Below are 22,648 nucleotides of genomic sequence, written 5' to 3' on the forward strand. Positions count from 1 at the left end.
AGTAATCACAATAGCTATTTGGTATTATTCCCTGAAGTTTTAATAAATCTGAGTTAGATCATCTTATGTAACTCATAATATTACTGCTTCTTCAAAAGAACAAAATAGCTCAATTTCTGGACTTAGGTTAATAGGAAAGTAATTTTTGTCGACTCTTAAAATGCAAGACCTGCTTGAAGAACTGTTTAAAATTCAGCTAGATTTTATATAGGTCTGTTCTATAGATACAAAGATCAGGTAGCATATCTATTAAATCTAGAGAAAGTAGGTGAAGTGAATTTTAATCAGTCTTTTTTTTTTCCTAAAGAAAAGCCAATATATTTCTGTAAAGAAGGTGAATATTTCTGAAAGACAAGAACAGCCATAAATCAGAGGTGTCAACCAGGTCTATTACTGAACAGTAGGGAAGAGCTTACTGAAGCGGCAGGCGCCCTGCCTAGGAATTCAGCAGTGCCCTTACTGGCCACTAGGTGTCCCGTTGGTCTCCTCCAGGGGTTGGGGGCAGGGGTTGCTGATGGAAGGGATGTGAGGATGGAGATAACACCGCCAGTGCATTAGTCAAGATATGCTATTGGCTATAATTGGACTTTCCAGGTGGTGCTAGTGGTATGGAACCTACCTGCCATTGTATAAATAATTTTGCCGAGGCTGCCTTACCCCTTCTCTGGGGTCTTAACCCATTATTCATGGGTGGCCCCCAACAGTGTGTGTACAGTAAGACCAGCTTCCCTGGTTCTAAACTATGAGTCCAGAGGCAGACACTAACCTTAAGATGGACCAAAGACATTTCCTTCTGAACTGAAAGACATGGAGTTTTGATCAGTAGTTACATTAGTGAAGCACATCAGAAGGAAGATCCATAAATTTGTGCCAGAGGAAGAGCTAATTTGCCTCTTGCGCTTGTATATCTCCTCCTCGTATTCTCATAGACACCTGTATGACTTTCTCATGGCTTCTGTTCTTTCCTGAAACTCTCCAGAATTTTCTACAACTCAAAGACTTAAAACAATTTATACTAACTGGAATGAACTAACTTATGCATGTATAACGACTAGTGTATTTGTTCTGCGTCTTTTTCAGTGCTGAAATGATGGTTCTGTGCAAACAAGAAGATTGACTGCCTTGCTTAGCACTGTATCCTGAACATCAAGTGAAGTGGTTGGCACCTGATAAGTGGTCCATAAATATTTATTGAATGAATAAGTGGAAGCATAAGGCTGATGCAGGACTTGCCTGGTGGTCCAGTGGTTAAGAATCCACCTGTCCATGTAGGGGACACAGGTTTGATCCCTGGTCTGGGAAGATCCCACATGCCATGGGGCAATTAAATCTGCATGTCACAGTTACTGAGCCCACACTCTAGAGCCCTTGCTCTGCAACAAGAGAAGCACCACAATGAGAAGCCCCGGGCACCGCGATGAAGACCCAAGGCAGCCAAAAATAATAAATAAGAACAGAATACTAACGCAGCTCTTCAGGAAGTGCCTGGGAGAGAATGAGACTTCACTATGGCTGGGTGGGAGGACTAAGGGACCGTTGTGGGTTTGGATTCCACGTCGGCAAGAAATGTTTTGAATGGAGACTCTTGGTCAAATTGCTCAGGTTTGGAAAAACATCCTGTATTATCTGATGACAGAAAGAGTCAAGTACAAAGACCCTGTTTACCTTCGGATGCCAAGACTAGCTGAAGGAGAGAGAGTGAAGTCTTGTCCGACTCTTTGCATCCCCATGGACTGTGGCCTACCAGGCTCCTCTGTCCGTGGGATTTTCCAGGCAAGAGAGCTGAGGCTGAAGCTGAAGGAGCTATAGTTGAAAAGAAAATCTCTGTAACTTGGGTAGTGCAGGGGAGAAGGAGCGTAGCTCTGTGAAGCAGGGGACCCTGCAGGGCTGTGACCCCTCATAGATTGACGGGCGAGGGGGTAGCCCTGCAGCAGGAATAACGCTGGAAGTCTCCGGTGGTCAGGGTGAGGACGGAACAGCCATGACAGCCATTTGCAGCAAGGAGAGCAAGTGGGAGTGGATGGAAATGAAAGGCTAGAGGAGATCCCATTTCCTGTCTTCTATACTTCCCTGGAAACAGCACAGGGAGGGTGGACATTTCAGTATCCATATTGGCTCTAAAGCCACAGAACTCTGGGGTCGCTCACTACACCTTGGTATTTTCAGGCCAGTGTCATGGACAGAGGGATCTGGCAGGCTACAGCTCATGGGGTCACAAAGAGTCAGGCACAGCTGAGCACGCATACACAGGGCTACTTTATCTAAGTTGCATGCTGAAAGATTCTAGTAAGAAGCAGGGTTTAATTCACCACAGAGGTATGTCTCTGCAATTTTACATTTTTGGGGAGGACATGAACCTGCTAGCCCACTTGTCTGATGTGTGGATGCTGAGTTAAAAAAATGGGAGTTTTGTATCTCTGTGCTGTGGCTACCTACTTTCTAACTGCCCTGAAAGATGAAACAACTTTATGTCAGAATATTTCTTGATAACAACTGAATTCTGAATGCAAAACTATCTCTGAATTTTGGGATGATATCCAACTAAGAGTCCAAGAGGAAAATCTGATTTCCCAGCAGTCACAGTCCAGGGGCCTTCAAGCCCTGTGAGTCATCTCCTTCTTCTTGGGGTAGGTTCCAGCTCTACCAGTTAAACGTGTCCAATCTCGCCAAGAAGATACTCGGCCAATGTACAGGTGTCTTTGGAGAGCTGAGATATTTTGTTCAATTGCTGCGGGTCTAAGACCACCATATCTGTCTTAGTAACAGTTGTATGCAAAATGCTTCTTAATGTTTGTTGAGGGCTGTCAACTACAAATTGGCACTTTCCATCTAGCTCTACAAGGATTAAATCATGTGCTCCTACAACTACTGAACCTCAATACCCCCTGAAAGGAGTTGAGGGTGGAGAGCAGAAATGAGGCACTCGGTGCTGGGGGGAAAACTGGGTCTTCAGATATCTTCAGGAGCCAATTTTATGAGCCCAATTACTGTATCTCCCCATATCGAGAAAAGTACTAAAATCCTTCATGGTGGTGACTGTTCCTCGTGCCTAGCAAAGTTTCATGAGACGAGTAGAAACCTTCTGGGAAAAATATGTGCTTGATTGCATGTATTCCCCCTTCACCAAAATCACATTTATACTGACCTTTCCCGGTTGGCTCTTTGAAACAGTTTCTCAGCGCTATCTGAGGTGCTGTCTCCCAGGCTTGCAGTCCACATTTTGCCCCCAATAAAACTTAACATTTTCAACTCTCACACTGTGCAAACTTTTTAAGTTGGCAGAGTCCATAAGTTTAATTTTTTTGTTTAACAATTCTTGAAAAACTTTGCTCTAAGGCACTAAGGAGGAATGGTAGAGCCCAGTGATGAAGTTCTTCCAGTATATAGCCAGATAACCCTGGTTCAACCTTCGTTCTCCTGTTCCATGGGGTGTGGCCAGCTCCATACCCTCCCGAAGCCTCACTGTCTCCTCTCGTGAAAGGGAGATAACAAGAGGACATCCCTCCAAGAATGGATGTGAGAATTAACTGGCACACAGTAAGCACTCAGCCAATGTTATTATTATAGCTATCTTTGTTGTTTTTGTCCAGTCGCTAGGTTGTGACTGATTCTTTGTGACCCCATGGACTGCAGCACGCCAGGCTCCTCCATCCTCTGCTGTCTTCCAGAGTTTTCTCAGATTCATGTCCATTGAGTCAGTGATGCTATATAACCATCTTATCCTCTGTCGCCCCCTTCTCCTCCTGCCCTCAATCTTTCCCAGTAGCAGGGTCTTTCCCAAAGAGTTGGCTCTTACATCTGGTGGCCAAAGTATTGGAGCTTCAGCAGCAGTCCTTCCAATGAAGGACTATACGAAAATAACTGTCATTAGCCATGTAATATAAAATTAAATAATTTTATAAATTCAGATTTCTTAGCCTGGCAGTTTTTAAAAATGATTATAAATCCTTTGATACTGCTCCCATGGAAGTGGAGTCTAGGTCTCTTCCCCTTGAATCTGACCAGGATTGTGACTGCTTTGACTCTAGAATACATTGACAGTGACCCCATGTGGCTTCCAAAGCTTGGTCATGAGAGAACATGCAGCTTCTGCCTGGCTAGCTGGGCCCCTGAGCTGCCCCATACAGTCTGATGACCCCAAGGCTTCCATGATGCTGGAGAGGCCACAGGCCAGCACTCTGACTGACAGTCCCATCAGAGTCCGGTGTCCCTGCCCAGGGGCCAAACATTGAAAGTGGACCCTTCAGCTCCAACTGTTCCAGCTCTCAACCGCCTGAGTCCCCTCTAGCTACTAGAGTCCTCCCAGTTGAGTTCCCAGACCTCAAAGACATACAGACAAGTCATTCTATTTTTCCTTGTCCAAATTTCTGAGTCCATGAATCATAAACATAATAAAATGGCTATTATTTCATGCGACTAAATTTGGGGTGGTTTGCTACATAGCAATAGGTATATGGAACATTCAGAAAATAATGGATTTGAAGGGAAACAATGGGGCAAAAGAGCAAACTAACCATATCAAAACCATCAGATCTTGGGTGTCCATCAACAGATGAGTGGCTAAAGAAGCTGTGATACATATACACAATGAAATATTACTCAGCCATAAAAAGGAACACATTTGAGTCAATGCTAATAAGGTGGACAAACCAAGAGCCTATTATGGAGTTAAGTAAATCAGAAAGAGAAGAACAAATATCATATATTAATGCATATATATGGAATCTAGAAAGATGGTACTAATGAACCTGTGTGCATGGCAGCAGTGGAGACCCAGACGTAGAGAACAGACTTATGGACATGGGGCAGGAGAAGGAGAGGGTGGGACAAGTGGAGAGAGTAGCATGGAAACATATACACTACCATATGCAAAACAGCCAGCCAGTGGGAATTTTCTGTATGACTCAGGGGACTTAAATCAGGGCTCTGTGACACCCGAGGGGTGGGATGGGGAGGGAGGTAGGAGGGGATTTCAAGAGGGAGGGAACATATGTATACTATGGCTGATTCATGTTGATGTATGGCAGAAACCAACACAATATTGTAAAGCAATTATCCTCCAATTAAAAATAAATAAATTTTAAAAAATCATCAGATCCAAACTTGATCTGTGGGCATAATTTTCAAATATCAGGTTTTTATAGTGGACCATTTTTAAAGTCTTTATTGAATTTGTTACAATATTGTTTCTGTTTTATATTTTGGTTTTGGGGCCATGAGGCATGTGGGATCTTAACTCCCTGACCAGGGATCAAACCCACACCCGCTGCCTTGGAAGGTGAAGCCTTAACCACTGGACTGCCAGGGAAATCCCTCTATCAGATTTTACCGATGGCAAAATTTAATTTCTTCTTTCTAAGCAAAAAGTTTGTGTTCATCTGAAGAGCCTGCAGCAAACAGAATGCCGTATGAACTTCACACACTGCACGGCCCCAAGGGGAAGCTCACGAGCCCGTGTAGACAGGGACTTCTCTTACTTCTGTTCTTGAGAGAACTGAGAGGGCCTGAAAGCTGAAAAGAAAAGCCCTTGGTTTAAATGGACCCCGATTGCATTTCAACTTATCAGATCAATAATGCAGAGATTCCTAAAATCAATATGCGGAGGCATTTTACCAAATGCAGTTGCCTATTGATTAATACCTTGACTTTTAAATATAAATGTGCATACTTCTCTGTTGTTATCTGAATTACAGCATGCAAAAGCCAGTAAGCTATATAATCTAATGGGTATTTGTTAGATTATCATCCTAATTTTATAAATGAGAAAACTGAGGCTTGGGAAAGCAGGAAAACTCACCATGATAAAAGAAATGCAGGGGCCTTTTTTTTGAGCACAAAGAATACCCCAGTGTCCAAGCTTTTCTTCTGATGCAAAATAAATGTAAGGATGGTGAGTATATCCCCTAAAGGTCTACCCATGGATCAGATCAGATCACAGGAAAGCTGCATTTTGAATCTATTTTTCTGACTCCTTATGGAACACCTTCCCTCATCTAAAATGCACTGTTATTTCTTGGGTTTTATCATGGGTGGGTACAAGAAATGGCCACGTGACAGTCACCTGTAGTGTTTGATGTCCTTTATACTAAAACATCCAAATAACTGTCTGAGGGCTAGATTCTAGGCAGAATTTTGGATTTTCTAATGAGCTTTATTTATTTTTTGAACTTTTAATTTTGTATTTAGATATAGCCAATTAACAGTGCTGTGATAGTTTCAGGAGAACAGCAGAAAGGACTCAGCCATACATACACATGTATCCATTCTCTCCCAAACTCCCCTCCCATCCAGGCTGCCGCAGAACATTGAGCAGAGCTCCCTGTGCTGCGTGGCCCTCGTTGGTTATCCATTTAAAATATATAGCAGCACGTATATGTCCATCCCAAACTCCCTAACTATCCCTCCCCCTTCCCACCACCCCTGTGAGTCTCTTTCTAATGAACTTGATTTAATCAGGTCACAGAAGCTGTGGAATCTTGTTTCCCTGGCTGCGCTGCTGAGGTAATGCATGTAGCAGCTGCGTTTGAATTTTGGTTCCCATGATGACAGGCAAGGTGAGCAAGCCTCCTCGCATCTGAAGCCTCCATCTCTGCATCTGAATCGAGAGTCATCATCTTGCTACCTTCATCAGTGCTATTGCAAAGATTAAGTCAAGTACTAAGACACGACAACTTTCATGAGAAAATAATGGTTCTTTTTCACTTCTTTTCATGTATTAGGATCTCTTTCACTTGAGATGTCTCATAAAGTACAAACAACCCAGTGCTTTGCTTTATTCTGTCCAAAGAAATGTTGGATCTAAACGAAAACACCTGGTTCCTTGTTCCATTTGTTCTTAATCTTAATCCAAAGATGTTAATTTAAGAAGAAATTTTACTAATACTTTAGACACCATGGATTAATTTACATGTTCTCTTTAGCCAGAGGATTTCAGATTAAAGCAAGAAACAAGTAAACAAACAAAGAAACAAGAAACCTAATTTGATAAGTCTATGGTTTTAAAATATGTATAATATTATTCCCAATCCCTCCCTTGACAAAAAATGTCAAGTCCTCCAGAAGGGAAAGCAGACATGCTTGCTTACAGAAGTACAAGTTTTACTCATTCTCTTAAAAATTTCTTTCTGCACCAAAGTGATTCCAAACTCGGCTCCCCACATCTTAGCAAATCAGAGAGGCCTCTTTAAAGAAACATAAGGTTTTAATTTACAAGGGATCATCTATATTTCTTTCCCAGGGCTGCACAGAAGGACTACATTCTAAAACCAATACAAACGCCTATATGTTTTACAAAAGTTTTCCCAGATAGTGTTCACCATCTCCAATGACATAATGACAAGAGAACTCACTAAAGCACAATCATGAGATAGCACTTTGTATTTTAAAGTGAGATTTAAATAATATATTTAGTAAAACCCTCTTTTATGGTTTAATCTTTGAATTATAAGAACATTTGGGGTAACAACTACCTGATCTTGTTGATGATAATTCAGTGATAGTGATTTTGTTTTCCTTTCATACTTTTTTCTAATGTGTTTTGTGAGATTTGTGTCTACGGTATCCATGATTCATACCTAGACCTAGTGAATATACCCATTTATATTAAATCTTTGAGTCTTAACAATGTTCAAATGTAAATTATAACAAATTTTGGCTGACTCAGAAAAAACAAGTTAGTTTAGGATCTTAATACAAACTGGCTATAAATGCCCTATAAGATAAAAGTCAACATAGTGAAATGGACTGTCTCCTTCAATAAGTTGCCTTAGGGAAAGCAATATATGTTTTTAAAAGACAGACTTTTCAAAGAGAGTCTATAAATTGAGGTTCTGTGTATAAATGAATCCAAGAACCATCTCACCAGTGTCAAGAACAGACCTGAGTTAGAATGACGGAGAAAAAGTAATAAAGAAAAGACATTTAGTTTTAGAATTTTTGCAAGATTTTTTAGATGTTTTGGCAGTTAAGAATTAGTTTATGTCATAATTCCTGGGTTGGAAATTCAAGAAGAGAGAAGTAGAAAGCTCTGCTGAAAGTTTAAGCAGATCTCTGCAAAGACACTATAATAGGGCTCCTGGGGCGGCTCCGTGGAAAAGAATCCTTCTGCCAGCACAGGAGACACAGTTCAATCCCTGATCCAGGAAGATCCCACATGCCACGGAGCAGTTGAGCCTGTGCACCAAAACTGTTGCCTCTGTGCTCTAGAACCTGGGAACCACAACCGCTGGCCCACGGGCCACAAGTGCTAAAGCCCACATGCCCTACAGCCCCTGCTCCGGGCCCAGCAAGAGGATCACCGGAACGAGAAGCCTGTGCGATGCAGCTGGACACTGGTCCCCGCTCGCCGCAACTGCTCTGAGAGAGGCATGCCCACACGGCAACGAAGACCCCGCACGCCAAAAATGAATACATAAATAAAATTATTTTTATAAAGACAATATAATAGATTCTTAGGCGATGCCTCAGAGGAAGGCAGGAATAGCATCATCCAGGCTTTCTTTTTTTTTTCCAGCTTTCTTAATTACTACCATCTCCTGAACCAATCAATTTCCCTTCACTAGGAATTCAAAGATAAGGTTCAGGAACTCAAGGCATAGTAAGCCAAGTTCTCACTATATACTCCTAACATACAAAAGTGACTCAGAGGTACCAGTCCAACCTTACAAAGTTTAGATCTAAAATACATTAGATCTAATCCAAGATTTCTCATCCTGTATTATTCAGAGCATGATGTCAAGCTGTCCTGTGTGTGTGTGATCCCCAAAGTGGGAATTACTAGGTAAGACAAAGTTTTAAAAGAGTTCTTAACCTCAGGACTTCTCAAAGATTTCATTAGGCTAACATGGATCTCCAGTAAGGACATAGAGTATGGCCTTTTCCCAAACTTAGTTGAAGGTGTTTTTGTTTTTTTTCTCACAGAACGTCTTTGGGGGAGGATGTTATATTTCACAGAAAAAAATTAGGAAATCCTGATACAACTCTTCAGTGAGTCCCAGCATTAATGCAACCAGATTCTGGTATAAAAGACTATGTTGAATATTGAGGAATCACCATGACCACCAGAAACCACATTTGCTTCTATAATTTTTAGAAGAGGACATGTTCACATAATGTTACCAATGGAAATTCATGGACTTCGATTACACACAAGGCCTACTCTGGCACTTCTTGGCTATGGGACCTTGAACAAATTACTTAACTGCTTTGTGCCTTAGATTCTTCATCTATTAAAAGAAGATAATAATTACTACATACTTTAGAAAGTAGTAAAGTTTAAGTGTTGTTGTGTTGTTGTTTAGTCGCTAAGTCATGTCTGACTCTTCACTACCCATGGACTACCAGGCTCCTCTGTCCTCCACTATCTCCCACAGCAGTTTCCTCAAACTCATGTCCATTGAGTCCATGATGCCATCCAACCATCTCACCCTCTGTCACCCTCTTCTCCTCCTGCCCTCAACCTTTCCCAGCATCAGGGTCTTCTCCAAGGAGGTGGCTCTTCAGATCAGGTGGCCAAAGTATTGGAGCTTCAGCTTCAGCATCAGTCTTTCCAATGAATACTGAGGGTTGACTTCCTTTAGAATTGACTGGTTTGATCTCCTTGCTGTCCAAGGGACTCTTCTCCAACACCACAGTTCAAAAGCATCAATTCTTCAGCGCTCAGCTTTCTTTATAGTCCAACTTTCACATCCATACATGACTACTGGAGAAACCATAGCTTTGACTATATGGACCTTTGTTGGTAAAGTGATCTTTCTATTGTTTAATATGCTGTCTAGGTCTGTCACAGCTTTCCTTTCAAGGAGCAAGCATCTTTTAATTTCATGGCTGCAGTCATTGTCCACATTGATTTTGGGGCAAGAAAATAAAATCTGTCACCGCTTCCACTTTTTCCCCTTCTATTTGCCATGAAATGATGGGACCAGATGCCATGATCTTAGTTTATGTGTACATAGTGTATATTAAGAAAAACAATGCCAAATACATATGGTAGGAGCTCAAAAATAAGAGCTTAACCTGTGTTATAATCTCCAGTGTTCAACGAAGACAACGCAATCCTGCCACCCACAAGCCAGCAACAACCAACTCGCCTAAAAGCTCAAGGTCTTCTGCCTGATTGCACTTGGAGCAGCTGGTGTGTCCATGTGCACCCGACTGTAATTGGCACTGGTAGCTATTCATATTCACCTGATACAAGCAGTCTGGAGAAACTTCTGAAGATTTGGGAAAGGGCTGATAAAACAAGATCTTTGATACAAGAAAAGCTGACTGGTTCTCCAAGGCTTCCTCACAAGCGTAACGACCTTGGCAATTCAGAAAGCCCTTTGTCCTGGGAGTCACCTCAAAGGCAGCTTCGCCTTCACCCATCACACACTGCATGTTCGTGGGGAACCTGGCACTAAACCATTCCTAGATGACCTGCTTCTGGGTCGGGGTTTCCTGCGTAGCAGAGCAGCTCCCTTGCTGCAATGTCCTGAAAATTCAGCCCCGGACACAAGGATTTATTTAAAAAAAAAAAAAGAAAATTTGACTGAATCCAATGCTTGAAGAATCAGTATCAAGGAGGAATTGGGTTATGTTTACAGTTTATACCTGATTGAAATACTTTTATTATCAAGTTCATAGTAGTTCATACTTAGTAATTTTTATCTGGATCTCAAACCCTTCCACTGTATATGAGAAAATAATATATTTAAAGTCAAGATACACTGCTCATATTTTCCCTCTAACATTTTATTATCCACTGCCTTCACCTCCCCCAAAAGACCTTCCATAACACCAACTGTTCTTGATTAAGATCCTGAATTATTTGCTTTTAAGGGCTTCCTCTGTATCATGTAGGTTTGATAAATGAAATAACATACTGGTATAAAAATAAATAGACAATCTAGGTGTTTAAAAAAAAAAACTTTGGAAGGTAACTCTTGGGAATGATTTCTTTTTTAGACAAGCCATTGAGAGAGAACTTCTACAGATGCAGATGTTGAGAACAGACTTGTGGGCCCAGTGAGAAGGGGAGGGTGGGACAAAATGAAAGAGCAGCACTGACAGATACGCACGACCACGTGCAGAACAGCTAATGGGAAGCAGCCTATAGCTCCGGGAGTTCAGCTCTTCCCTCTGTGACCACCTAGGGGGTGGGGCGGGTGGGGCAGGGAGAGACAAGAGGGAGGGGATCTACGTACACACAGAATTGAGTCACTTCTCTGTCCAGCAGAAACGAACACAGCATTATAAAGTAATTATATGCCAATAAAGATTTTAAATCAGAAATGCAAAGAAGGATAGCTGCTTAAAAGAACATGCATGCTAAGTCGCTCAGTTGTGTCTAACTCTGCAACCCTATGGATTGTAGCCCGCCAGGCTCCTCTGCCCATGGGATTCTCCAGGCAAGGATGCTGGAGTGTGTTACCATGCCCTCCTCCAGGGGATCTTTCATATCCAGGGATCAAGCTCACGTCTCTTCTGTCTCCTGCAGTGGCAGGCAGGTTCTTTACCACTAGTGCCATCTGGAAAGCCCTAAAAGAATAGAAAGTGTTAAAATAAGTGTCTAATGAAATTTAAGCCAAACAAGGCCATTTACCCTGTAGCTCTTCCTTTAACATTTCTGGTATTCTTAACTATAAACTAGAGAAAATTAACTAGTTCCTAGACAATATTTTTAGTTCCTTCCAGTTCCATGATCTGGAAAAAATGACTTTTTTTCTTTTTAACTCTTACTGCTCTTCTGAGCCTCCTCTCCAGTAAACTTCCCTGTCCAGTGGAAGATAAAACAAGCTCAAGAATTTCAAAAGGAGAGGCTAGGACAAATGGAGAAAGTAGGATCAACATATGTACACTACCATGTGTAACACAGGTAACTGATGGGAAGTTGCTTATAGCACACGGAGCCCAGTCTGGTGCTCTGTGATGACCTGACCCTCTAGGGACAGGATGGGCGGAGGGGAGGGAGGCCGGAGAGAGAGGGGATATATGTATACTTACAGCTGATTCACACTGCTGTGCAGCGGAAACCAACAAACATCGCAAAGCAATTTTCCTCCAACTAAAAAAAAAAAGTAAAAGAATGTCAACAAAACAACTTTCGAAGCAGTACTCTGGGGAACAGAACTGCATTCTGCCAAAATCCCCCTGCCCCACCCCCTTGGGGAGAAGAGGAAGCGCTTGGAGTGACGGTGGATGTTTAATGCATGTGGCGCTTCTTGGTAAGCAATACAGTAGAATAAATTCATTCTTCCCAAGCTCGGCCACCAAGAATGACCTTGAGAGAATAGAACATAAGACAGAGACATCTTTACACGAGAGGAGTGGCAGAAGAAACATGGCTTGATAAAGTTTCTAAGCATGGGATGCTATCAGCAGAAGATAGAGCATCAGGGCAGCAAGCTAGAGAAAAAGGGTCCCTGGGAGACTTGTGGAATGGGATGCTGGGGGATAAAATGAACAGCTATGAACTCTGAGTGCTCAAAGGACCTCAGAGAGCACCTGTGCTTCCCAACCTCCTGTTCAATATCATTTTTCATGAATTATTGCCAACACACACTCTCATTCACATATGATACCTGTTGCATTTTCCTTTAAAAATACTAGAAATCCAGAAATGGTTTAAGACAAATATGAACTTTAAGAATTTACCATATCCATGAATATTTGAAAAATAAAAAAATATGTATGTGAGACAAATACATAAAATACATAAAATATTTTAACAGGCAAAAACACAACAGCACAATCTTTAGAGACAGCAATATACGCAATGATGAAATTCTCAGAGCCCTGTCAGTATGTAGTACAAGTGACACTCACCTTAAGTCGTGTCCTTTCGTTATTTAGTTGCTAAGTCATGTCTGACTCTTTGTGACCCCCTGGATTGTAGCCTGGCCCTCCTCTGTCCATGGGATTTCCCAGGCAAGAATACTGAAGTGAGTTGCCATTTCTTACTCCATGGGATCTTCCCGACCCAGGGATTGAACCCACGTCTCTTGTGTCTCCTGCATTGGCAAGGTGGTTCTTTACCACTGAGCCACCCTTTACATCTAGACTAAAGGTTTTTTGTTTCTTTAAATATTCATTTATTTATTTATTATTCGGCTATGTCGGATCTTAGTTGCATTATGAAGGATCATCCTGTGAGGCGAATGGACTTGAGTTATGGCAAGGGGGCTTAGTTGCTCTGCCTAATGTGGGATCTAATCCCTGATCAGGGATCAAACCAGAGTTGCAAGGCAGATTCTTTACCACTGGACGACCAGGGAAGTACTGTCTAGACTAATGTTTAAGCTTCTCAATGACATTGTGCCCCAGGTTCCATCTTCCACAGTCATCCTGAAGCCACCAGTTGAATCACTGCAAACCTCTGAAAAACTCTGGGGCTCTTAAGATTATTTGTGAATATTGATGAATTGAACTTTTTTTTCAGTGGGAATGTTATCCAGATGGAATTATCTTTTAAGATCCATCCTATGCATTATATGAGAATGAATAATTTTACTTCCAGTTGAGTTTCTTGCTTCCTGATTTATTAACAAATGATTTATGAATGAGGGCTTTATGTTCAGTCATCTTGACTCTTGGCAGGTTGGTGGTCTGATCCATTCTCAGGAATTAGATGATCAATTCAATTGTGCAGATCTGGTGACCAAATTGATTAGACAGTAAATGATCAGGCCAAATATAAATTACCATTTAGTATCAACTACTATGACAATTTTAAAATGGAGTTGACATCAAATGTTTAATAAAGTGTTCAGTATAGAAAAGGACACAACAGTTATTCTCTAGCATCAGACTCACCTGGATGTCAGACTCAGGAAGGCCTGGGTGGGGCAAGAGAATTTGAATTTTTAACAAGTTCCCAAGGGCTGCTGCTAGTTAGGAGATCACACTTTGAGGAGCACTGCTGTTTAAAAAAGAAAAGAAAAAGGTATATTTTAGTTGAATTTAACATATAAAACAGATATGAATTATAACAATATTGTTCAGCCACCCCTGAAGCCACTCCCCGCTCATGTGGGGAAAAGTCACCCTCCACGGCTCCCTACTGCCTGTATAATTTAGCCCAAATGTTTTCAGCTCAGTTCAGTTCAGCCTCTCAGTCATGTCTGACTCTTTGTGACCCCATGGACTGCAGCACACCAGGCCTCCCTGTCCATCACCAACTCCTGGAGTTTACTCAGACTCATGTCCATTGAGTCAGTGATGCCATCCAACCATCTCATCCTATCACCCCATCTCCTCCCACCTTCAATCCTTCCCAGCATCAGGGTCTTTTCAAATGAGTCAGTTCTTTCCATCAGGTGACCAAAGCATTGGAGTTTCAGCCTCAGCATCAGTCCAATGAATATTCAGGACTGATTTCCTTTAGGATGGACTTGTTGGGTCCCCTTGCTGTCCAAGGGACTCTCAAGAGTCTTCTCCAACACCACAGTTCAAAAGCATCAATTCTTCAGCGCTCAGCTTTCTTTATAGTCCAACTCTCACATCCATACATGACCACTGGAAAAACCATGGCTTTGCCTAGAGTATGGGCTAAAATTCTCTCCTGCCATAATATCTCAGCCACACCCACCCAGTCTCCCCCTTTGGCAATTTAAGTACTTCGGAGCTCCTGTCTTTCGCATCTTCCACCCACCTCACCATCAGACCCCTCCCCACCTTTTCCACTGGCTGGCTGCTCTCCTGTGTTCCTTGAGCTTGTGTGTGTTCAGTTGCTCAGTTGTGTCTGACTCTTTGCGACCTCATGGACTGTAGCCCACCACCCCCACTCCCACCCCCAGGCCCCTCTGTTCATGGATTTCTCCAGGCAAGAATATTGGAGTGGGTTGCCATGCCCTCCTCCAGGGGATCTTCCCCACCCAGGGATGGAACCCAGGTCTCCTGCATTGCAGGCAGATTCTTTACCATCTGAGTCACCAGGAAGCCCTCCTTCAGCTTAGGGATGTGCATTAAGAAGCCCCCCTTCAGCTTAGGGATGTGCCTTAAGAGAACTGATCTTCACCTCTGTGCCCTGCTGCATTCTGCTGCCTGTAAGGCTAGGCCAGGTCTTGCTTATCTGTGTATTCTACTACCTAACAGTGCTTCTAGGACAATAGGAGCTTGGTAAGTATTTATTAAACAAATGAATGGATAAACAAAAGACAGAAAATAATTGTAGAAAAGGATCCCAAGAGACAGTCTAATCATAGGCCCACAAATCCTAGGTAGAATTAATAATACGGTGGCATTTTATTGATAAAACTGAGTCACTGGTTAGACCATTACTTGAAAATAGCTTGCAGGAAAACAACAACAAGGATGTAAGTGGGCTGAATTGTTTTGTTTTTTGAACTGGCATCCCGCTGTTCTGCATCTGAGTGGAAGTCCACTCTCCAGCGCAACCTAACTGGCCCAGGTCTGACCCTTGCACACTTCCCCCAGAGCCGCGGGCGTACCGGCCTCTGGAAGCCTCGCTGAAGCTCCCCAGGGTCCAGGCTGCCCCCAAGCCCAGCTCTGCCCTGAAGCCCCTCTGGAGTCTCAGGCATCCAGGACTCTCTCCTCCCTCAGTGACTGGTCGGGCGCTCAAGTTTTTCTCTCGAAATATTTAATGGGTAGTTTCCCCTTGCTTCTGTTTCTGGATTGATAAAGAGGAGAAAAAAAGGAGTTTTTTGTTGCTTTTTTTTCAACTACAGAAAAGATAATAACAGCGGACTGTAGATCTGGCTTTACTTTTTAAATGCTATCGAAGTTTGTGTTTGGTCGTGGTGGTTTTTCTTCATCTGACGGCGATCCGGCGAACTTCTCCTTGGGGGAAATGGCGCGCCCGAATCCCGCCAAGCCCAGCCTGAGAGCTCTAGGATTTGAGAGTAATATTTTAAATAAAACCTCGACAGATACAAACTCGAAGGAAGCCGTTCGTTCCTTAAGTCAAAGGAATCTGTTCTCATCGAAGCGCTCGGTCTGCTGTTTGTAACCAGCGTTCAGAGCAGGATTTTTAAACACGAAAATGGATAAAAGAAAAGAAAAGCTAAATCGCGCGGTCTGCCGACTCCTATTCATTATCTCCAGCAGCATATGGGACCATTCTCCTACTTGTCCTCGCCCTTTCTTCCGCAAAAGCAAAAGCAACCAAGCCTGTCCCGCTTCATAGCAAACCCACTCTTTGTGCCCGAGCAGTGCCTCGGCCACCGCTCCCCCTCCCGCCTCCTCCTTCTCCCGCCCGCCGCCGACTTTCGCTCTGGGAAGCAGGCGGCGGGCGCCCTTTGCGCCGGGAAGCCAGTGCAGCGATTGGGCGACGGTCCCTGAGCCTCCAGTTCCGCGTCGGTTTCAAGGCTCCTCCCTCCTGGTGAAAGACAGACTGCGGGGCGCCTGGAAACCGGTCGGAGGGCGAGCGAGGGAGAGGAGAGCGGGCGAGTTGAGGGATTGACACAAATGGTCAGGCGGCGGCGGCGGAGGAGGAGGCGGAGGCTCTGGGGGGACCCGAGGCTGCTGGGTTGCCGAGAGTTGCGCGCTCTGCCCGGCCGCCGCCACTAGCGCGGCGCCGCTTGCCAAGAGCCAGCTAGCCGAGGGCCAGGAAGGCGGGACGCGACCCTCGGCGCGCCCGAGCCACCCGGGCTCTCCCCGCAGCCCCGCGCTTCATGAATCGCAAGTTTCCGCGGCGGCGGCGGCTGCGGGACGCGGAGCGGGAGCCGGGGGAGCGGGCCGAGCACGGCTCGGGCTCGACGGAGGGCACCGGCGGGGAGGAGATCGCCCCGGCCGCAGGGGGAGCAGCCTCCAACCGCGCCACAGCCAGCCTCAGCCGAGCGGCGCCAAGAAAGGAGCCGAGAAAGTATGGCTGAGGAGGAGGCGCCTCAGAAGTCCCGAGCCGCCGGGGGCGGCGGCACGAGCTGGGAAGTTTGTGCCGGGGCGCTCCGCACTGTACCCGCGGCGGAGGGGAGCGGGGACGCGGGCAGCCGCCGCCGCCCCCTGGCTGACTCCCGGCGCTGGGCGCGCCGGCTACTACTACTGCTTTGGCTGCTGGAGGCTCCGCTGCTGCTGGGGGTCCGGGCGCAGGCGGCCGGCCAGGGGCCCGGGCCGGGGCAGCAGCCCCCGCCGCCTCAGCAACAGCAGAGCGGGCAGCAGTACAACGGCGAGCGGGGCATCTCTATACCGGACCACGGTTACTGCCAGCCCATTTCCATCCCGCTGTGCACCGACATCGCGTACAATCAGACCATCATGCCCAACCTGCTGGGCCACACGAACCAGGAGGACGCGGGCCTCGAGGTGCACCAGTTCTACCCGCTGGTGAAGGTGCAGTGCTCCGCCGAGCTCAAGTTTTTCCTGTGCTCCATGTACGCGCCCGTGTGCACGGTGCTGGAGCAGGCGCTGCCGCCCTGCCGCTCGCTCTGCGAGCGCGCGCGCCAGGGCTGCGAGGCGCTCATGAACAAGTTCGGCTTCCAGTGGCCCGACACGCTCAAGTGCGAGAAGTTCCCGGTGCACGGCGCCGGCGAGCTGTGCGTGGGCCAGAACACGTCGGACAAGGGCACCCCGACGCCCTCGCTGCTGCCCGAGTTCTGGACTAGCAACCCCCAGCACGGCGGTGGAGGGCACCGGGGCGGCGGCTTCGCGGGGGGCGCCGGCGCGTCGGAGCGAGGCAAGTTCTCGTGCCCGCGCGCCCTCAAGGTGCCCTCCTACCTCAACTACCACTTCCTGGGGGAGAAGGACTGCGGCGCCCCCTGCGAGCCGACCAAGGTGTACGGGCTCATGTACTTCGGGCCGGAGGAGCTGCGCTTCTCGCGCACCTGGATCGGCATCTGGTCGGTGCTGTGCTGCGCCTCCACGCTCTTCACCGTGCTCACCTACCTGGTGGACATGCGGCGCTTCAGCTACCCTGAGCGGCCCATCATCTTCCTGTCGGGCTGCTACACGGCGGTGGCCGTGGCCTACATCGCCGGCTTCCTGCTGGAGGACCGCGTGGTGTGTAACGACAAGTTCGCGGAGGACGGGGCGCGCACCGTGGCGCAGGGCACCAAGAAGGAGGGCTGCACCATCCTCTTCATGATGCTCTACTTCTTTAGCATGGCCAGCTCCATCTGGTGGGTGATCCTGTCGCTCACCTGGTTCCTGGCGGCCGGCATGAAGTGGGGCCACGAAGCTATCGAGGCGAACTCGCAGTATTTTCACCTGGCCGCCTGGGCCGTGCCGGCCATCAAGACCATCACCATTCTGGCGCTGGGCCAGGTGGACGGCGACGTGCTGAGCGGGGTGTGTTTCGTGGGGCTCAACAACGTGGACGCCCTGCGCGGCTTCGTGCTGGCGCCCCTCTTCGTGTACCTGTTCATCGGCACGTCCTTCCTGCTGGCCGGCTTCGTGTCCCTCTTCCGCATCCGCACCATCATGAAGCACGACGGCACCAAGACGGAAAAGCTGGAGAAGCTGATGGTGCGCATCGGCGTCTTCAGCGTGCTCTACACCGTGCCGGCCACCATCGTCATCGCCTGCTACTTCTACGAGCAGGCCTTCCGGGACCAGTGGGAGCGCAGCTGGGTGGCCCAGAGCTGCAAGAGCTACGCCATCCCCTGCCCCCACCTCCAGGCGGGCGGCGCCCCGCCGCACCCGCCCATGAGCCCCGACTTCACCGTCTTCATGATCAAGTACCTTATGACCCTCATCGTGGGCATCACGTCAGGCTTCTGGATCTGGTCCGGCAAGACCCTCAACTCCTGGAGGAAGTTCTACACGCGGCTTACCAACAGCAAACAGGGGGAGACCACTGTCTGAGACCCGGGACTCAGCCCGTCTCCAGCCCTCGGCCTGGTCCCGGCCACCCCTTGGCCCTATGGAATCCTGGCCAAGTCTGGCTACTCTCCCTAGCCATTCACTGCTTTTAACAAGGCTCCTGCAAAAGCTTCTGTTCCCGGGGGCGCAGGGACCCGAGGGCCCAACTGCCAGAGGCGGGGGCGGGGATGAACAGACCTTTCTTGCTCTGGTACCAGGACTGTACGCTTTTATGACTTGTAAATAGCCTGTGTAAGATTTTTGTAAGTATATTTGTATTTAAATGACCGTTCACGCGTTTTTCTTTTACTCTCCTTGTTTGTTTGTTTAATTTTAATTATTTCGGGTGGTTTGACCATTTTTCCTTCTAGCCCTTTTCAGAGCAGCACAGAGAGAAAACCACAGCGCACCACCGCTGGGAGCTTCTGCGAGTGCTGGCGCGCCCCTCCCTGCAGCGGGTGGGGAGCGCCTGGGCCGCGCCGCCTGGGTCTCTTCCCCGCTCCGCTTTCAGCCCCCTCCCTCCCCTTCCTTGCTGGGGTCGGGACCCTTTCAGGCACAGAAATCCGCAAAGCTTCCACATCGGAAGGTGGGCGCCGGCCGATCCCAAGTCTGCCCTTGTCCGGAGCCAGATTGCCAAGACCGGCCCTTAGACTATCCGAAGCTGAAATTTTCACTGTCCAGAACTTCCCCGGCTTCTAGGAGGCCCACGGATGCGGGCAGGGGCAGCCCCGGGCTCCTTGGCTCAGGCCTCCAATGCCCAGACACTCCCTCCTTCCAACCAAGTTGGTTAGAGGGTGAGTGGGGTAACCAATGCCAAACTTTTTTTAAGTCTCATTTTTGGTGGATGAGCTCATTTCATTCTCTAGCGTCTAAAACCTGGTATGGGTTTGGCCAGCGTCATGGAAAGATGTGGTTACGGAGATTTGGGGAAGAGGCATGGAGCTTTGTGTGGGTTGGGAGAGACTGAAGATAGGGTTATAAAACGCTCATTCTAATTGTATACGGATGCCTGGCAAACTGCCTCTTAAGATTGAGAGCACCCGTGTTTAGATTTACCTTTATGAAAAATGGAAACATTAGGTCACCTGGAAGGCTTTGTTAAGGAGCTGATGATCTTTGCTTTCCTTAACAGGAGAGCAAGACGGTAAACTGAATATGAAAACTTGAAGGAGATTTCAGTGTAATGGATGTCCTCAAAAGGAAGTGGTACTTTCTTATTTTCAATCAAATAATAATTAGACATATGTCAGAAACTTTAAAATGTACATTGTACACGTGTACAATTGTAACATATTATTATGATCACTATTCAACAACACATTCTGAGGGAGGAACAATCCACATCACTAATAATAACCTGGGAAGATTCCAGGAAGTAAAGGAGGTGGAATAATTGATGGGATTAGCCACCGAAATAAACAAAATATGGGCATGCATGCTAAAGGGAGAATGTGTGCTGCAGGTCTACTGCACTAAATCCTGTGTTCCTTTTGGGATTTACAGAAATGTGCCCAGTGTAATCTTTCAAAGCCATTGAAAAATATTCACTTTAGTTCTCTGTGAAAAAGAGGAGAAAAGCAATCTTCCTGATTGTATTGTTTTAAACTTTTAAGAGTTTTATCAAAATGCCCGTACTTAGGACATAAATCTATCTATGTCTGTCATACCCTAAAATGACAATGCTCGTTGAATTTGGTATGCATTTATTCTGTTCACTATCACAAAATCATCTATATTTATAGAGGAATAGAAGTTTATATATATATATATATATAATACCATATTTTTAATTTCACAAATAAAAAAAATCAAAGTTTTGTACAAAATTCTATGGTTTTTGCGCCTGAAAATAACAGAGCTGGAACCGTCTGCACTGTGCACTAGCTGTCTTTACATTTTATAGTGTCTGTAGCCAAACCCACAGTATATAAATTCAGGAATTCAATGAAAAAGCCTATCTTTAAACCTTCAGACCAGTCCTTCCAAAAAATTAACTGACTTCCATTGTAGTGATTGATGATGTGAGGTCCCTAGAAAAGATGTATTTCCATGACGGTAACAATGTGACAGAAGTTTGCAAATTATTTCCTTACCTAGAGAAGATTATTAAAAAGAAAACTCTAATTTTACTATAGCTTTTTTTCTGTAAAGAATAAATTTACATAACTTTCTGTAATATGGAGGTTGATTTTTAAATCATCAACCATCATCTTTGTCACAATTTTTATGAGGTATTATCTTATATTTGGATATTCCAAAACCATAAACAGGCAATCAATAAATGGTTAACTGACTGTGTGTTTATAAGCATTTTAAGCAGCAGTTAGGTGGATAACGCTGTTTTGCTGTTTGTTTCTGAAGACCCATTTTTATATTGTTCAAAGAACTTGCCCTAGAGGAATTATCTGGTTGGTCTACTCTTAGAATTTATATAAATGTATAATATGTAGAGTGTAAATAAGCATATATCTATGTCTATGTATAAAATATACACACTAATTTTTATAAATTAAAGATACAAAGTTTACTTATATATTTTACAGTATGGAAATAAGGTTATGAGAAAAGGAGAATGCCAGATGGAAAACCTCAAATACCTTTGAAAAATGAGTCTCTTATCCCTTTATACACTAAAAATACCTATATTAAATTTTCCCATGAAAACATTTTGTGATAAAATGACAAGGGGCTGAAAGGAAGACCTTTAATACAATAGAGTTAATTTCATGGTTGTAAGGCAGTTGTCACATAAGTCATCATCAACATTTTAAGACAGATGAAAAATTAAATCTAACTGAAAATAAGAACATTCAATTTTAATCACCAAGGTGCAACTTTATGTTTCTTTTTCTTTTGTTACAGTAATCTAGTATTAGACGATATTGAAGAAGGTTTTATTGTATGGGCACACAAAAAATAACAATGCTTAGGCTAAATTAAAAATATCTTCTCACTAGATAATTCAACAGATAATTTTTGGAAAAAAATTTAAGATTATTAGTCTATATCCAAATAATAAATATAAAGCATTCTTATTATGGGTGTCCTTAAAATGATGTAACTATAAATTTAATGCAGACAGGTTTTATAATGCTAGCTTTAAGCAATTTTAAAAGACATTTTTAAGTCATCACCAGGCTTTGTTTTTAGAAAACAACTTTTAAATTGTGTAGCATATAAAAAAGCCAGTGTATTCTTTTGTTTCTTCTAACAGTGATGGCAAAATAAGACTTGCCTGAAAATCCATAAAGCTACTGGGAATATGGTCCCATTAATATGCTGTTTCCATGACAAACCCTATTTTCAGATTATTTGGTTTGCCTATTTTGTTTTTTTCAGCCAGCTATCAATTGGAGTCAATTTCCCCCTTATGGTGTGTGTGCTTGCCTCAGCTTTTGTAGTAAATCCATGCATAGTATGAACGCTTTCGAATGCTCTGTTTAAAAAAAAAAAGCCAGTTTTTACTTACATTTTGTGGGGGGCAGAAAGTCATATTTGTAATCTCAAAGCCAGTCAGTGTCAAACATATGCAAAACAGCTGGCCTGAATTTTTCAGTCTGTCTGAGGCAGTCACTTGTTAGCCTGAGTTGGTCTTGGTTCTTTTGTCTCCTCAGAGCACTGAAGCCTTCCGCTGTAGTTGCATCATTCTCAAAGTCTAGCAGTGAACTCGGAAAGGAGAACACAGTGAAGAGTTGGTGGCCAATTAAAAAAAAAATGCCTAAACCACAAACCATCTCAGGACTTGAGTGACTTCAGATCACTTTCCATGATACCCTGTTTCGCTCCTGGTGCATATTTATTTTTTTAAAGGATGTCTTATTTTCCGTGTGTATTTGTGTTCATCTTCTGCTGCTCTTGCTTTTATTGCTTTCTCATCCATCTGTTGGCTGTAAGCCAGATTTTTATGTAATGTACA

The 22,648-nt window shown here is 44.8% G+C and overlaps 1 protein-coding gene and 2 long non-coding RNA genes across 4 annotated transcripts; 1 reads left to right on the forward strand and 2 right to left on the reverse strand.

The window, feature by feature from the left end:
- Positions 1-11,460: 11,460 nt before the first annotated feature.
- Positions 11,461-12,947, reverse strand: LOC122674123. The gene is made up of 3 exons (XR_006334903.1): positions 12,805-12,947; positions 11,983-12,043; positions 11,461-11,517 (listed from the first exon to the last, which is right to left on the reverse strand). It is a non-coding gene; the product is annotated as an uncharacterized LOC122674123 (long non-coding RNA).
- Positions 12,948-12,970: 23 nt separating this feature from the next.
- Positions 12,971-22,374, reverse strand: LOC122674122. Of its 2 annotated transcripts, none has more exons than XR_006334902.1 (3): positions 22,202-22,374; positions 13,792-13,897; positions 12,971-13,629 (listed from the first exon to the last, which is right to left on the reverse strand). It is a non-coding gene; the product is annotated as an uncharacterized LOC122674122 (long non-coding RNA). The 2 variants fall into 2 exon arrangements; XR_006334901.1 differs by lacking the exon at positions 22,202-22,374 and adding an exon at positions 15,429-15,696.
- On the forward strand, positions 16,268-20,558 carry FZD1 (frizzled class receptor 1). The gene has a single exon (XM_043872217.1). The coding sequence runs from the start codon at positions 16,804-16,806 to the stop codon at positions 18,733-18,735; it is 1,932 nt and encodes a 643-aa protein (XP_043728152.1). The 5' UTR covers positions 16,268-16,803; the 3' UTR covers positions 18,736-20,558.
- Positions 22,375-22,648: the final 274 nt, after the last annotated feature.

The sequence above is a fragment of the Cervus elaphus genome, chromosome 18 (genome assembly GCF_910594005.1).
Source record: "Cervus elaphus chromosome 18, mCerEla1.1, whole genome shotgun sequence".
NCBI classification, from domain to species: Eukaryota; Metazoa; Chordata; class Mammalia; order Artiodactyla; family Cervidae; genus Cervus; species Cervus elaphus.

What these genes read in the sequence shown, in the direction of transcription:
- FZD1 (XM_043872217.1), top strand. Translation starts at nt 16,804, where the DNA reads ATGGCTGAGGAGGAGGCGCCTCAGAAGTCCCGAGCCGCCGGGGGCGGC.